The sequence below is a fragment of the Cervus canadensis genome, chromosome 3, assembly GCF_019320065.1.
Source record: "Cervus canadensis isolate Bull #8, Minnesota chromosome 3, ASM1932006v1, whole genome shotgun sequence".
Classification (NCBI taxonomy): Eukaryota; Metazoa; Chordata; class Mammalia; order Artiodactyla; family Cervidae; genus Cervus; species Cervus canadensis.
Window position 1 is genome coordinate 45218384 of NC_057388.1, and position 13456 is coordinate 45231839.

Consider the following 13456-nt stretch of genomic DNA (forward strand, 5'->3'; position numbering starts at 1 on the left):
TTCCACATTTTTAGGAGAACTGGCCCAGTGGGAATGAGAGTTTACTCTGTTGATGATAGACTTGACTTATTGAATGCTCCGTTATGCCAAGGTTCCAAGTGATCTACGTATTTTTCATGTATTATCACACTTAACTCTCCCAACAATGTTGATAGCAGTCCAGTTAATATTTGCATTTTATATATAAGGAAACTGAGACACTGAGAGGTTAAGTAATGTGCCCAAGGTCACATATTTTGAAAGACAAATTCAAACCCAGAGGTCCGACAATAAGTCTGCTCTTTTCATTGCTTCCCAATATCTGCATGTATGCAGGATAGTATGTCCTAGAGAGAAAAGGTCATACCCTCTGATCATGTTTGTCACAATTCATAGAGTAACATTTCAATTCTGGATGGGACCTTGAAAGCCCCTCTCTTTAGACAGGTCTGGTACTCTGTTTCTACTCTTCTTCATATGCCTTTCCCTGTGTCCAGAGAGACTAAATCATTTGTCAAAGGTTTCCTTAGGAAGTTAAATAAAGGAGGACCGGTTCTCTTGCTCACTATAGACATTCTCATAGTATATTGTGCTGCTTGACAAGGAAGAGGGAAGACAGGAATTGGAAGAGAATTCTATTTTACAGAGCAGATGTGTTCATTCATTAATTCAACAACTCAGACCGAGTGCTTCCCCTTTTCTGGTTGCTGGATATAGAGCAGTGATCAAAACACAGCTGGACTCTGCCCTAGTGTAGCCTGTAGTTCATGGAGACAGACATCAAATGAGTGTACATACAGGCAGATACTGAATAACATATTGTGACAAACGCTTTGAGGAGAAGCTATAGAATGTTATGAGAAAATAGTCAGGGATCCTGAGGACACTTAATTTAGATTGAAGAAGCCAAGGACAGTTCTGAGTAGGTGATGTTTGTCAGGCTAACTGTTGGACACCAAACTGTCTAATCATTATCTATATTTATAGGCAGTTTCTGGAGTTTTCTGATACAAATTTTGGATAGTCCAAACTTTGAATCTTCACCTTCCCATTACTCAGATACTTGAAATAAAGTTGGCCTTTGTCTTTATCTAATCAAATATAACCAAAGTTTTTCTCTGCCCATGAGTTCAGAGGCTAGCCTAAACATTAATGAGAATTTAATAAAAATTGAAGTATCCTCAGTCTTCTAGCTCGCCATAACAAAAAGAATATGAGGCAAATTTGCAAGGGATCTGTTTCAAGTCCCAAGTCCATCATTGGGACTTGAATTATTTTACATTGTCATTTTCACAAGTGAACTTTGTAGGCTCGGAAAATGAATAGTATTCTTCTTAGAAACGTGTAAATAAAAGAGGTCAGTGATATTAACATTGAGTTTGTGGTCCTAAATTTGAAGAAGAGTAGTCATTTGCAGATGTGGCCAAATGACTCATTCATTCCTGATTAAAATGGTCTCCTGGTTGAGACCTGCATCATCTTTACAGAAGTGAAACACGAAGAAGGTCAAAAAGACTCACGTTTGGGTTAAAAACTTAGTAACATTTCTGAAGTGACTACTGGTGGCTAAATAACCACATTCTCAGAATTAAGATCTTAACTACAGTTACAGTGGCACCAATTTGAGCGTATGTCATCTTTGAAAGCATGGGGATAATTGAAATATTATCAAGTCAGTATTGATCATTTCCAAACTGGAAAACCAAAGTAAGGATTAGAAATCATACCCAAAAGTTCCCAGACCCTAAAACATAAAGTGAATGGAAATTTCTCCTGTTTCTTAGGGAAAAGGATAGACCATGTCTATTTATAAAGGAAATACTCCTGAGATATTTAATTTTAAACTTCTCTTTATACTTATATATCCCATCTATCCTGTAACTTTATATATGCACCTCTAATAATCAAACAGTATTTGTTAGTCTTACTGCATTTTTTTTTCATTTATTTTTATTAGTTGGAAGCTAATTACTTTACAATATTGTAGTGGTTTTTGTCATATATTGACATGAATCAGCCATGGATTTACATGTATTCCCCATCCCGATCCCCCCTCCCACCTCCCTCTCTACCCGATCCCTCTGGGTCTTCCCAGTGCACCAGGCCCAAGCACTTGTCTCATGCACCCAACCTGGGCTGGTGATCTGTTTCACCATAGATAATATACATGTTTCGATAATTATGATCCATTGCAGACATGCAGAAAAGTACAGAAAATGATGTAATAAATATCCATGCACCCATTAGAATTTAATTATTTTTCAGGGTTTTTTTTTTTTTTTTTTGCCAAGTAGCATGTAGGAGCTTAGTTCCCCCACTAAGGATGAACCCATGACCTCTGAATTGGAAGCACAGAGTCTTAACCACTAGACCATCAGGGAAGCCCCTACATATTTATTTTTAATTGCCCAGGTTGCCCTGGGGAAGCAGATGAGGTAGGGGGTAGGGGCAGAGTTTGGGGCAATCACCCACCTGGGCCCTATTTTGTTTTTTTTTTTACTTTTAATTTGTTGTTTTCTTTTTTCAGCCATAGGGCTGCCACCTATGTAAATATCTCTGTATTAGCCAAGTGATATGAAAACTACTAAACACTGCTAAACTTGAGGAAGCAGATAAAATGAGAGATTTTCAGGCAAAAAACCTGTATACTCTGAATTATAGAAGGGAGTAATGATTACTCTGTTGCTTTAAGAACCTGGGAGGCCATTCAGTGACTTGCTAGTGAGATGCCAAGCATATATCTTGAGCAGAAGAGGAGCTACACAATTTTTAGGATCTTCATATCTAACAGATATTTTTCTCCCCAAGTGTACAGTATCCCCACTGTCTATTTTCTTCCCAACAGCCTATCTTTCCTTACACTTATATAGTTTTGTCTCCATCTTTCTCTTCTATCCTTCCAGTAAAAATCAGGCAAGCCCTTTATGGGAACAAAAGCCCTCACCTCTTCATTTTTAAAGTTATCAAGAGCACATTATTGTGAGTCAAGAGTTCTGGCTTCTAATCCTGGTCCTTAAGCAAGTGGTTCACTCTGGCCCAAAATGTCCTTGAAGAGAAAGGGCTGAACTTAAGTGACTGGTCAGATTCTCATCCTCCTATCCACACAAACCCACTAAGACAGAGACCAATTTTTCTCCATTTCCTGTTTCCTGATTAACCAATGGGGAATGCAGTCCCACAAATGCCAATGTGTTCTTTCCTTAGGCTGTGAAATTTGAACCATACCATGACAGTGCCCTTGCCAGATTTCTGCTGAAGCGTGGTTTAAGAGTAAGTACTTCCATTTTGATAAGAGCATGGCATTTAAAAGGTTATCGAGAATTGACTGATAGATCTGGAGCATTAGTCATAATAATTTTAACCTTCTTGTTTCCACCCTCAGAACAAAAGAATTGGTCACTTCTTGTTTTGGTTCTTGAGAAGTGAGATTGCCCAGTCAAGACACTATCAGCAGAGGTTTGCAGTGATCCTGGAGGCCTACCTGAGGGGCTGTGGCACGGCCATGCTACGGGACTTCACTCAACAAGTCCAAGTAATTGACATGTTACAAAAAGTCACCATTGATATTAAATCACTCTCTGCCGAAAAGTATGACGTCAGCTCCCAAGGTACGGGTGGCTCAATTTTCTTGGTGCTCTTTCCAAATGCCTTTCTCTCCATATACCATCCCTGGATCCTTCTTCCTTCTGGAAGGCAAGTCACACCTTCCTCACAGTAGCCAAGAGTACATTTTTTAATTTTCCATCTTTCTTCAGTAAGCAACTTTCAAGTTCTCCCTTTACAAGTTAATAAGTTTTGAAATTACATTTACATTCTAATGATGAATGTCTGATAATAGATGTTAAACTCTTTGAAAAATTAAAACTGCATTATGTAGATGTAAGATGTATTTTTAAAGAGCAACTGTGCATGTACACACAAAGATTAATTATTTCCAAATAGTTACCCTTTCTGCCCCATCTTTCAAAACATGCGTATAATTTTCAAATCTTCACTCTTTCAAAGTAATGAATTATTGAGAATTTTTTCAATTTTTTAATATATATGTATATATATACATCATACATTGCAAGATGTATATTTATTTATATATGTACTTCTTATAAAATATATATATCACCCCCTTTGTGTTCCAGTGTTGTCTTATCTCTAAGAAATTCTAAATGACTCACTCTTTATCTATATTCCCATTGGTTTTAGTTGATACTATGTTAAATTAAAGCTATTAACACATTTTTCTGGTCTATTGAGCTGTATGAGCCTTGAGCTAGGAATTATCTCTTATGCTTGTATACCTAGATTCAGCATTATAGCTCGTAATGGACCCTCACTAACATACTCAACCAATTTTAAGCTTTTGAATATTTTGATTTTCCATTTTTCCCTTTGATTCTTTTTCAATATACCTATAATGCTGTCTCCTAAAAATAATGGTGATAATAATTGTACCTTTTTTGTAAGAGAGAAAGGGGAAAATTTGTACCAACCTCCAGTCTGTTACCCAGGCAGTAATTTTCCATTTATATATTTGCCTTTAGAATTTTGAGGCTGTCATGTTATTTCCATACAACCTAACTTCCTCTTTTGAAAGGAATTTACCAAACCCTAACCAAATTCCATTTATTATGGTCTTCAGATATGTTTCCTAAATCAGATGGCAGTTTAAAGTTTCACATGTTGGAAAGAAAACTACAGTAATTCCCTAGCATTATTCATAAAGCATCCTTCTGTACCTGTCTGGGTATGCATATTTACATATTCAGATATTTCTGTCGCCTGTTGTAATGTGTGTGCATAGTTTGTTGCTCTCAGTAAGCCTGTCACCGTGAAAGGTTAGTTCCTCAAGGACAGAGACCTACTCCCTTTTCTCCTATTCTTCACCTTACCAAATGTATAGAATGTTGTGAATATGTGTGACTTCAGGAAATGTTATAGGTGACATTGGTAATTTCTTAAACTCATATAACTCTTGTGTGCTTTTGACAATTACAGTTATTTTCCAACTAAAGCAAAAGCTTGAAATCCTGCAGAATTTGAATCTCCCCCAAAGCTTTAGAGTTCCATATGACCCTGGACTGAAGGCAGGCGCACTGGTGGTAGGTATCGTCTTGATGTCTCCCTGTGGTCTTCATGTCTTGACAATGTCTCTGCCTGCTTCACCAGGCCTTAGTGGAGAAAAGCTGACATTTACAGAGAGACAGGGAAGCTGGAAAGTCCCTGGATGGGCTTCTGTCAAGCCGTTCCTCAACTGCTGTGTACTAAAAACCTCAGCACTGGGCAATCTCCCATCCATTTTAAGTCAGCTTTGTTGAGGAACCATTTATATACAATAAAATGTATCTGTTGCAAGTTTAACAGTTCAGTGAGCTTTGCCAAATGTACACAACCACAGAACCATCACCACCACTTCCAATTATTTGGCCACCTGATGTGAAGGGCTGAGTCATTAGAAGAGACCCTCATGCTGGGAAAGATTGAAGGCAGGAGGAGAAGGGGACGACAGAGGACGAGATGATTGGATGGCATCACCGACTCAATGGACATGAGTTTGAGCAAGCTCTGGACATTGGTGAAGGACAGTGAAGCTTGGAATGCTGCAGTCCATGGGGTCGCAAAGAGTCAGACATGACTAAGCGATTGAACCGAACTGAACCATCACAAAATCAAGACAGAATATTTTAATAGAAATTTGTAGAAAAAATTCTTTCATACCGCTCTGTGATTAGTCCTTTCCTCCTTCCGTACTCCATCCTGGATAACAGATCTCTTTTCCATCATGAAATTTTGCCCCTTCTAGAATGTCACAAAGTGGAATCATACAATATGTAGTTTTTGTTATAATCAATCTTTTTAATTTTAGCCATTCAAATGGGTATGAAGTAGTACTTCAATGTTATTTTTATTTTCATTTCCCTAATGATGTTGAGCATCTTATGTGTTTGTTCTCCATTTTTTTTTTTTTTGAGAAGCTTCTTTTCATATCTTCCATTCATTTTTAATTTGGGCTACCTTTTTACTCTTATTTACGAGTTACTTATATATTCTGGATACAAATCCTTTATCAGGTATATAGCTTACAAATATTTTCTCCCAGTCTATGGATTACTTTTTCATTTTCTTATTAATGTATTTCAAAGAGCAGAAGATTTTAATTCTTATTAAGTTCAACTTATCATTTTTTCTTTTATGGTTCACACATTTTGTATCCTAAGAAATATTTGCTTCATCCAGTGATTTTCACCCAGGGTTGAACCCCCACCTCCTCCACCAAGGGATGTTTGGTAATGTCTGGAGACATTTTCGATTGTTCCAATTGGGACAATGCTACCATCATCCAGTGGGCAGAGACCAGAGATGCTGCTAAATATCCTACAATACACAGGACAGCCTCCCCCCACCCCCACAAACAAAAAATTATCCAGTCCAAAATGTTAGTAGTGCCAAAGTGGAGAAACACCTCCTAATTCAATGTGACAAATTTTTTTCCTAAAGTTTTAATTCTCATATTTAAGTCTTTAATCCATGTTTAATTTTATATACAATCAGCAGTAATCTGGCTCTTTAGCAAAAGCACACACTACCTACTCTCCTTTTGAAGTTAGAAATTGGTGCATGCTCAGTCACTTCAGTCCTATCTGACTCTTTGCCAGGCTCCTCTGCCCATGGGTTTTTTCTGGCAAGAATAGGGGAGTGGGTTTCTGTGCCCTCCTCCAAGGGAGCTTCCCCACCCAGGGATCAAATCTGCATCTCTTGTATTGCAGGTGGATTCTTTACTGCTGAGCCACTGGGGAAGCCCTAGAACTTGGTAGGAATAATGATATAGTAATACAGCTTCATATCATTTGCTTTTTTTTTTTAAGATCACACTTTTTATTTTATTTTTTTTTTTTAAGATCACATTTTTGATCCATAATGAATTCACTCTTGGCTATAACTCCTAAGATTTTCTATTTGGGAAGAGTGGCTGCTAAATCACCTTTCTCCCACCTTGAATTCATTTTGATGTTATGCAGGTTTTTTGGAGGGGAAAGGCATTGTATAATATCTGAGTGCAAGGGTTTCATTTATTGCTGTTAAATTTCATCTTCTGAGATTTGGCCTAGAATTAGATTGCATCTAATTTTGCAACAACCACGTTTAGACACTATGGTAGCAACAGAACTCTTTTTTTCAAATTAATTCTTAGAATGAGGCCAAATATATAAACAAATAACAGCAAAATTGCTCTGTGTTAGAGGGGACATAAAAGTAGAAGAATCCTTTGAGTAGAATATCAGAAGATGGGATATGCCATGCCTCTTAGGCACTCCACAGATGCTTGGGTTTCCTTGGAACACACTTTGAGAGCCACTGGTTTAAGTGTTGTGAATTGGTTTCACTAGCATTTTGCATTTGGTGAAAATGCCATGTGCATTATACCCAAATCACTGAAATCCTTCTCCAACTGAAAACTTTTTCCTAGGTGTTTATGGTGATGCTTTGCAGGAAGAGGTATGTCTCCACAATGTGTTTTCAATTGTGTGTAGGAAACATGTGGCTGTTTTCTTACAGATTGAAAAATGTAAAGTGATGGCCTCTAAGAAAAAGCCCCTGTGGCTTGAGTTTAAATGTGCCGACCCTACAGCTCTATCAAATGAAACAATTGGAATTATCTTTAAACACGGCGATGATCTACGCCAAGACATGCTTATTTTACAGGTATACTGCTGTTAAGGATTTTTTTTTTTTCAGTTGTTCAAAAAAAGAAGTCTATACTAGTTGTAAAAAAAATACCTTCTACTGACCCTGTTCCATTCTCCTATTTTGTATAATGAACAGTGATCAAAAATAACATATGAGTTTTCACTGGGGGAGTATGGCCACAGACCATTAGATATGAATCTAGTGAGCCTCATGGTTCTGTCCACTCCTGAAGAGATACATATCCAGCATTCCCAAATAACCTGAAACACATCCCTCACCTAACTTCTTTTCTATACACCCCATTCCTAGTGTGGTAACATGGAATAGAGATACATTGACCCCCAAGCATCCACTTTATTCACATTCATTGACATTCATTGATTCATTCACATTCATTCATTACACATTCAATGGACACGAATTTGAGCAAGCTCCAGGAGACAGTGAAGAACAGAAAGACTAGCTGCAGTCCATGGGGTCACAAAGAGTTGGACATGATTTAGCGACTGAACAACGAACAACATACACTCACAGATGTTCTCTTTACATACGTCACCTTTGGTATATATCCACATACACAAATTCAAGTAAATGATCTGATAGGATGGCGGGAGAAGATGAATAGGGAGATGATTGGAGAATTCATGCAGTTTACATAATAAGAGTGAACAGATTTGTAGAACAGAAGGTGGATGATGAAGGTATCAATGTCGATCATTTTCATACTTTTAAACATAAATTTTAGCTTTGCAGATTTGTAAAGTAATATTTGCTGAACCCTAGTTGTTCAATACTGTAGAAGTAACATAATTTCTAATATGTCATGTGGTTTATTTAAAATAGGCAAGCCATGGAATCAAAAATATGGTACAAATGAACTTATTTACAAAACAGAAATAGACTCACAGATATAGAAAGCAAAACTATGGTTACCAAAGGGGAAAGTGTGATGGGATAAGGTAGGAGTTTGGAATTAACAGATACACACTGCTATATATAAAATAGATAAACAAGGACCTACTCTATAGCACAGGGAACTCTACTCAGTATCTGCAATAACCTATAGTGGAAAAGAATCTGAAAAAGAATGGGAATAATATTCATACCCACACTAGAGGGTTAATGCAAAGGATCAACATAAAACAGCCTCAGTGAATGTCAGTTATCATTATTGTCATTGTTACTGCTGCCCTGGCTGGAGCCCAAGAGGGCCTTATGGATAAAAATGTGTAAAGATGTTAGAACGGAACTTATATTTATTATGGCAAAATATACGTAACTAGGAATAATAGATGAATCATGGCTAAAACCTACCCCCAAAGAAATCCAACTTTCCTCTTCTCCAAAGTACCACTCAGGAGCCAAAACTGAGGCTCCCAAGGAAGGGAAACATTAGAGTACCAGGTTGACAAATAAAAGTACATTCACTACTTATATATTTTACATTCACTTCACTATTTTGTGTTACCAAAAAAGATTGTTGTCATTTTTAATGGAGAAGAGAAATATATATTTGTAAGAGAAACGGTTTTGTGTTTTGATGCCCAGATTCTACGAATCATGGAGTCCATTTGGGAGACTGAATCTTTGGATCTGTGCCTCCTGCCATATGGTTGCATTTCAACTGGTGACAAAATAGGTATGTGGGGACCTCGGGAGATGAATATACTGCTCAGCTCATTTGAAAGGCCATCATCCCATGGGACATCCCTGCTGGTCCAGTGGTTAAGACTCCCATTTCAGGGCGCACGAGTTCAATCTCTGACTGGGGAACTAAGATTCTGCAGACCACATGGTCCCGCCCAAATTTTTTTAAGACCGTGTAGGCCTTTAATAAATGAAAAATTACAATCATAATCCACATAAAAGGAAGATGTTCCAAGGCTAGTGAATGTTACTCTCAGTTTAATATGCACATGTTGAAAATACATGAATGCATGATTTAATTCCTTGTAACTACATATGGAAATGATTTTAACAAGAACTTGTTCCCTCCTCTAAACTTTCACTCTTTTCATTGCATAGTAAACTTCTCTCTCACAAAAAAACATTCAAAAGTAAATGGAAAGATCTACCACTTGTTTTATGAGCCTGACTTCACATTATCAAAGCTATTATGTACTCTCCTCTTAGGTGCTTTTGTAGACATTTCACATTTTAATTTCAATTAAACAAAGTTTTATTCCAGTTTCCAATTTGAGAAGTAGAGAACAGCCTTCCCATTTGACTCTGGAATTTAAAAAAGAAAAAGGAACAGGTTGCCAAGTGAAGAAAGATGTGCTTGGCATATTAATGGTTTTGCTTATCAAAAACCAGCCCTTTCCTCTTTTCATTCATGGATACTGAAAGCAGGTCCCACACAACTTCCCTATCTGCCTCCTTTTCTTTCTCTTCCTCATAAGGAAACCACCAGCATGAACCTGGAAAATAACCTTCTGGTTAAGAAAGCTCTCTGCCCTCCTCTGAACAAAGACACAGCCTTTCTTCCTCTGGGTCAGGTGCTTGGCTCCAGTTCACATCAGATCTGTTCATCTTCCCACAGGAATGATTGAGATTGTAAAAGATGCCACAACGATCGCCAAAATTCAGCAAAGCACAGTGGGCAACACGGGAGCCTTTAAAGATGAAGTGCTGAGTCACTGGCTCAAAGAAAAATGCCCTATTGAAGAAAAGGTAAGCTCCTGCTTCTCTCCACTCCCAAGGCTCCTGAGAAATTGTGAGATACAGCAGTCTAATGACATGTTTTCACAGGGTCTGCATTGCCATGCCTCCTAACACACTGTGGAACACTTTCTTCCTGAGCTCATGCGGGTTTAAATGCTGGTGACATAGTAGATCAGTGCAAAACAGAGGCGCTCATTCAGATCTCACTAAGCATTTGCTTCTCTTTTGATTATCAGACCTGCTTTGCATAAAATTTGGTTCTGGGACGTAATTTGTTAGCACTTTTTCGGACCATCTATTTTTTGTCGTTAAGCAGAAAAATTTAGTTACCGCAGACAAACTCCTTCTGATCTGGAAACACTCCAGATCATAAAAAGTAATTTGCAATTTACCCCTGCACCCTAATCTAAATGGTAAATTAAGGATGTTGAAAATGCTACTTCCATTCCTCGGAAATACATGTGCAAGTCCTTCACAAGCTGTGTGGTTAGGCTGCTTGGCTGCTGGTTAAAATTCTGCTATACAGGATTAGCACTTCTCGTTTGCATGGGTAGCAGTTTTTTGGGGGAGGGAATATAATTAGTAGCATTTATTAGTCTGCTATACGTGTGGATTTGTGAACCCATGCATACTTTAAGTGGTCACAAGCAAACATATGTTCACCAACAAAGGAGGAATCATTATGGGGTCTGGATTGTTGTTGGCAAGCGATGCGTGGAGAGGCAGTGAACCCTTTGATTACATTACTGTTGTCCTTTGACTATCGTTTCCTTCTCATGCTGTGAGTCACTGTATCTTCACCTAGAATGTAAGGAGAGCAATGGAGAAAGTTGGCACCTCAAAGACAAAACTTTAATGAAACCAGGTACCACTGACTTGCTCCCTGAAAATGATTCCCATAATAGCATCTTTTGGGGAGTCCTTTGTAATAGATTCATGCCGCTCTTTGTAGTTAGAACACAACTAATATTCAGATGCATTTTAATTAGTTTCAGGCAGCGGTGGAGAGATTTGTTTATTCCTGTGCTGGCTACTGTGTGGCAACCTTTGTTCTTGGGATAGGCGACAGACACAATGACAATATTATGATCTCAGAGACAGGTGAGTTTTATTTTAGAGTAATGTTTTCTGATTATGGTAAAATATGCCTAACATAAAATTTGCCATTTTAACCAGTTTTAAGCGTCTGTTTTGGTGGCATTCACTGCACTCACATTGCTGTACAACCATCACCACCTTCCATCTCCAAAACTTTTTCATCTTACCTAATGGGAACTCATTGAATACTAACTACGCAGCCTGACCCTACCCACCTCCCCTCCCCTACCCAGCACAGAGTCACTTTTAAATGGAAGTCAAGGTTGGAGCACAGATCTAGAAGTCATTATTGTATAGAGACACAGAGGCTGTGATCACCCTAGGGGGGACCCAGGAGTGAGTAATGGAAAAAGATGCAGGAAAGGGGACTTCAGAAGGACAAGCTGGACAGTAGCTGGAAAGCTAGGAAGGTGGCTGTGATCAGCAACGTCAGATGGTACAGAGAAGCAACGAAAAAGTCACCAGTAAGGGAATTTGCTGGGGGTCCGGTGGTTGGACTCCATTCTTCCAATGCAGAGAGCACAGGTTTGATCCCAAGTAGGGGAACTAAGATCCCACATGCTGCTCAACCAAATAAATAAGATGTTTTTAAAGTCACCAGTGCCCTTAAATCTAAAATGCTGCGCCTTCCTAACTTACCCATCCTTTCTGGTTCACTGTCTAACAGTGGTCAGTATTGGCAGCATGCCATGACATTTTTCTCTAAGAAATTTGATTCTTTACCATCTGAGCCACCAGGGAAGCCCCAATGTAAGAGTGAAGCCTGGGGAAAAAGAAAAAAACAAAACAAAACACCATATTGGGGTAAATTGCTGATTACCTTCGGGAATCAAGAGATAATGCACTTATGGACCGTTCAGATGACAGAGGGCTGAATAAATGAAAAGAGATGAAGGGAGGTGTGATGGTGACAGGGACAGTGGTAGAAACTGACCCAAAGGAAATTCAAATGTTTTATTTGTAAGAGTGAGACATCTCTGTCCCTCCTGAGTTCCATAAAGGGTGTAAGAGAGTCTTAGGCATAATGGTGACATATATACACCAGAGCGTTTGGATTTATATTTGTAAGAATAGTTCTGAGACAAGAGTTTTTGTAATGGTATTTGGCTGTCATTTAAAGAGCATCAGAAGGATATCAAAACTATGCATGTTTCGAAGAGTGCTTTGTGGCTACTTACGGCACGCACCTGCTAAGACAAAATATATCACAAGCAGAGAGTAAAAATAGCTCTCACACTCAAGATAGCTCATTTTCAGTCAACTGCAAAATATGTCAAGAAATGAACAGACCAGGGTGTTGTTTGCAAGTGCCGTTGCCAGTATAATGACGTCAGACTTTTTTTTTTCTTAAGGAAATCTATTTCATATTGACTTTGGGCACATTCTTGGAAATTATAAAAGTTTCCTGGGCATTAATAAAGAGAGAGTGCCATTCGTGCTAACTCCAGACTTCCTGTTTGTGATGGGGACTTCTGGAAAGAAGACAAGTCTACACTTCCAGAAATTTCAGGTAATTGCTTCCCTCTTGACCGCCTTCTGGGAACACCAACCAGATGGTACCGCAGTCTCACCTCTCACTTCGCTCTGCGTCTCCTCTTGCCTCTGCCCACCCGCTGCTCGCATGACTCCCCCCGCCCCCCACACCCCACCTCCTCCCAGTCTCGTCTGTTCCTGCCCCAAGTGGAAAATGCTGCTTCCCACTCATCCCCTCCTAAAACCAAACAGCAAGTAGGGGTATTCCATCATCAATGGGACTGGTTAATATAGTCCCATTGATATATAGCAGGATGATGTGGCCCTGAAGAGAGGGCTTTTAGGAAGAACTCCTGGCAGGCAGGTTTAGCCTTTGAATATTTACCTAATCAAGATGCTGCCTAGAAGATCCAGATTTTACATGTCTTTTTAGGACTCACCAATGATGGTGAGCTTCTCTTGATTTTTGCTCCAGGTGTGTATTTATCAGTTACTATTAATAACACAAGGAATTCTTGCTTGTCTCTTTCTGTAAAGGAAGGTCCCTTCTCTCATTGGA

At 38.7% G+C, this 13456-nt stretch overlaps 1 protein-coding gene across 6 annotated transcripts in view; it reads left to right on the forward strand.

Annotated features, from left to right (window-relative positions):
• Positions 1 to 13456, forward strand: part of PIK3CG (phosphatidylinositol-4,5-bisphosphate 3-kinase catalytic subunit gamma) — a 35721-nt gene that overhangs the window by 4460 nt on the left and 17805 nt on the right. For all 6 annotated transcript variants that reach the window (XM_043463033.1, XM_043463036.1, XM_043463035.1 and 3 more), the window contains 8 exons: positions 3184 to 3249; positions 3362 to 3587; positions 4972 to 5075; positions 7531 to 7677; positions 9211 to 9301; positions 10205 to 10335; positions 11316 to 11427; positions 12777 to 12934. In XM_043463033.1, coding sequence (XP_043318968.1) covers positions 3184 to 3249; positions 3362 to 3587; positions 4972 to 5075; positions 7531 to 7677; positions 9211 to 9301; positions 10205 to 10335; positions 11316 to 11427; positions 12777 to 12934 — 1035 coding nt within the window. The remainder of the gene's footprint in view (positions 1 to 3183; positions 3250 to 3361; positions 3588 to 4971; positions 5076 to 7530; positions 7678 to 9210; positions 9302 to 10204; positions 10336 to 11315; positions 11428 to 12776; positions 12935 to 13456) is intronic.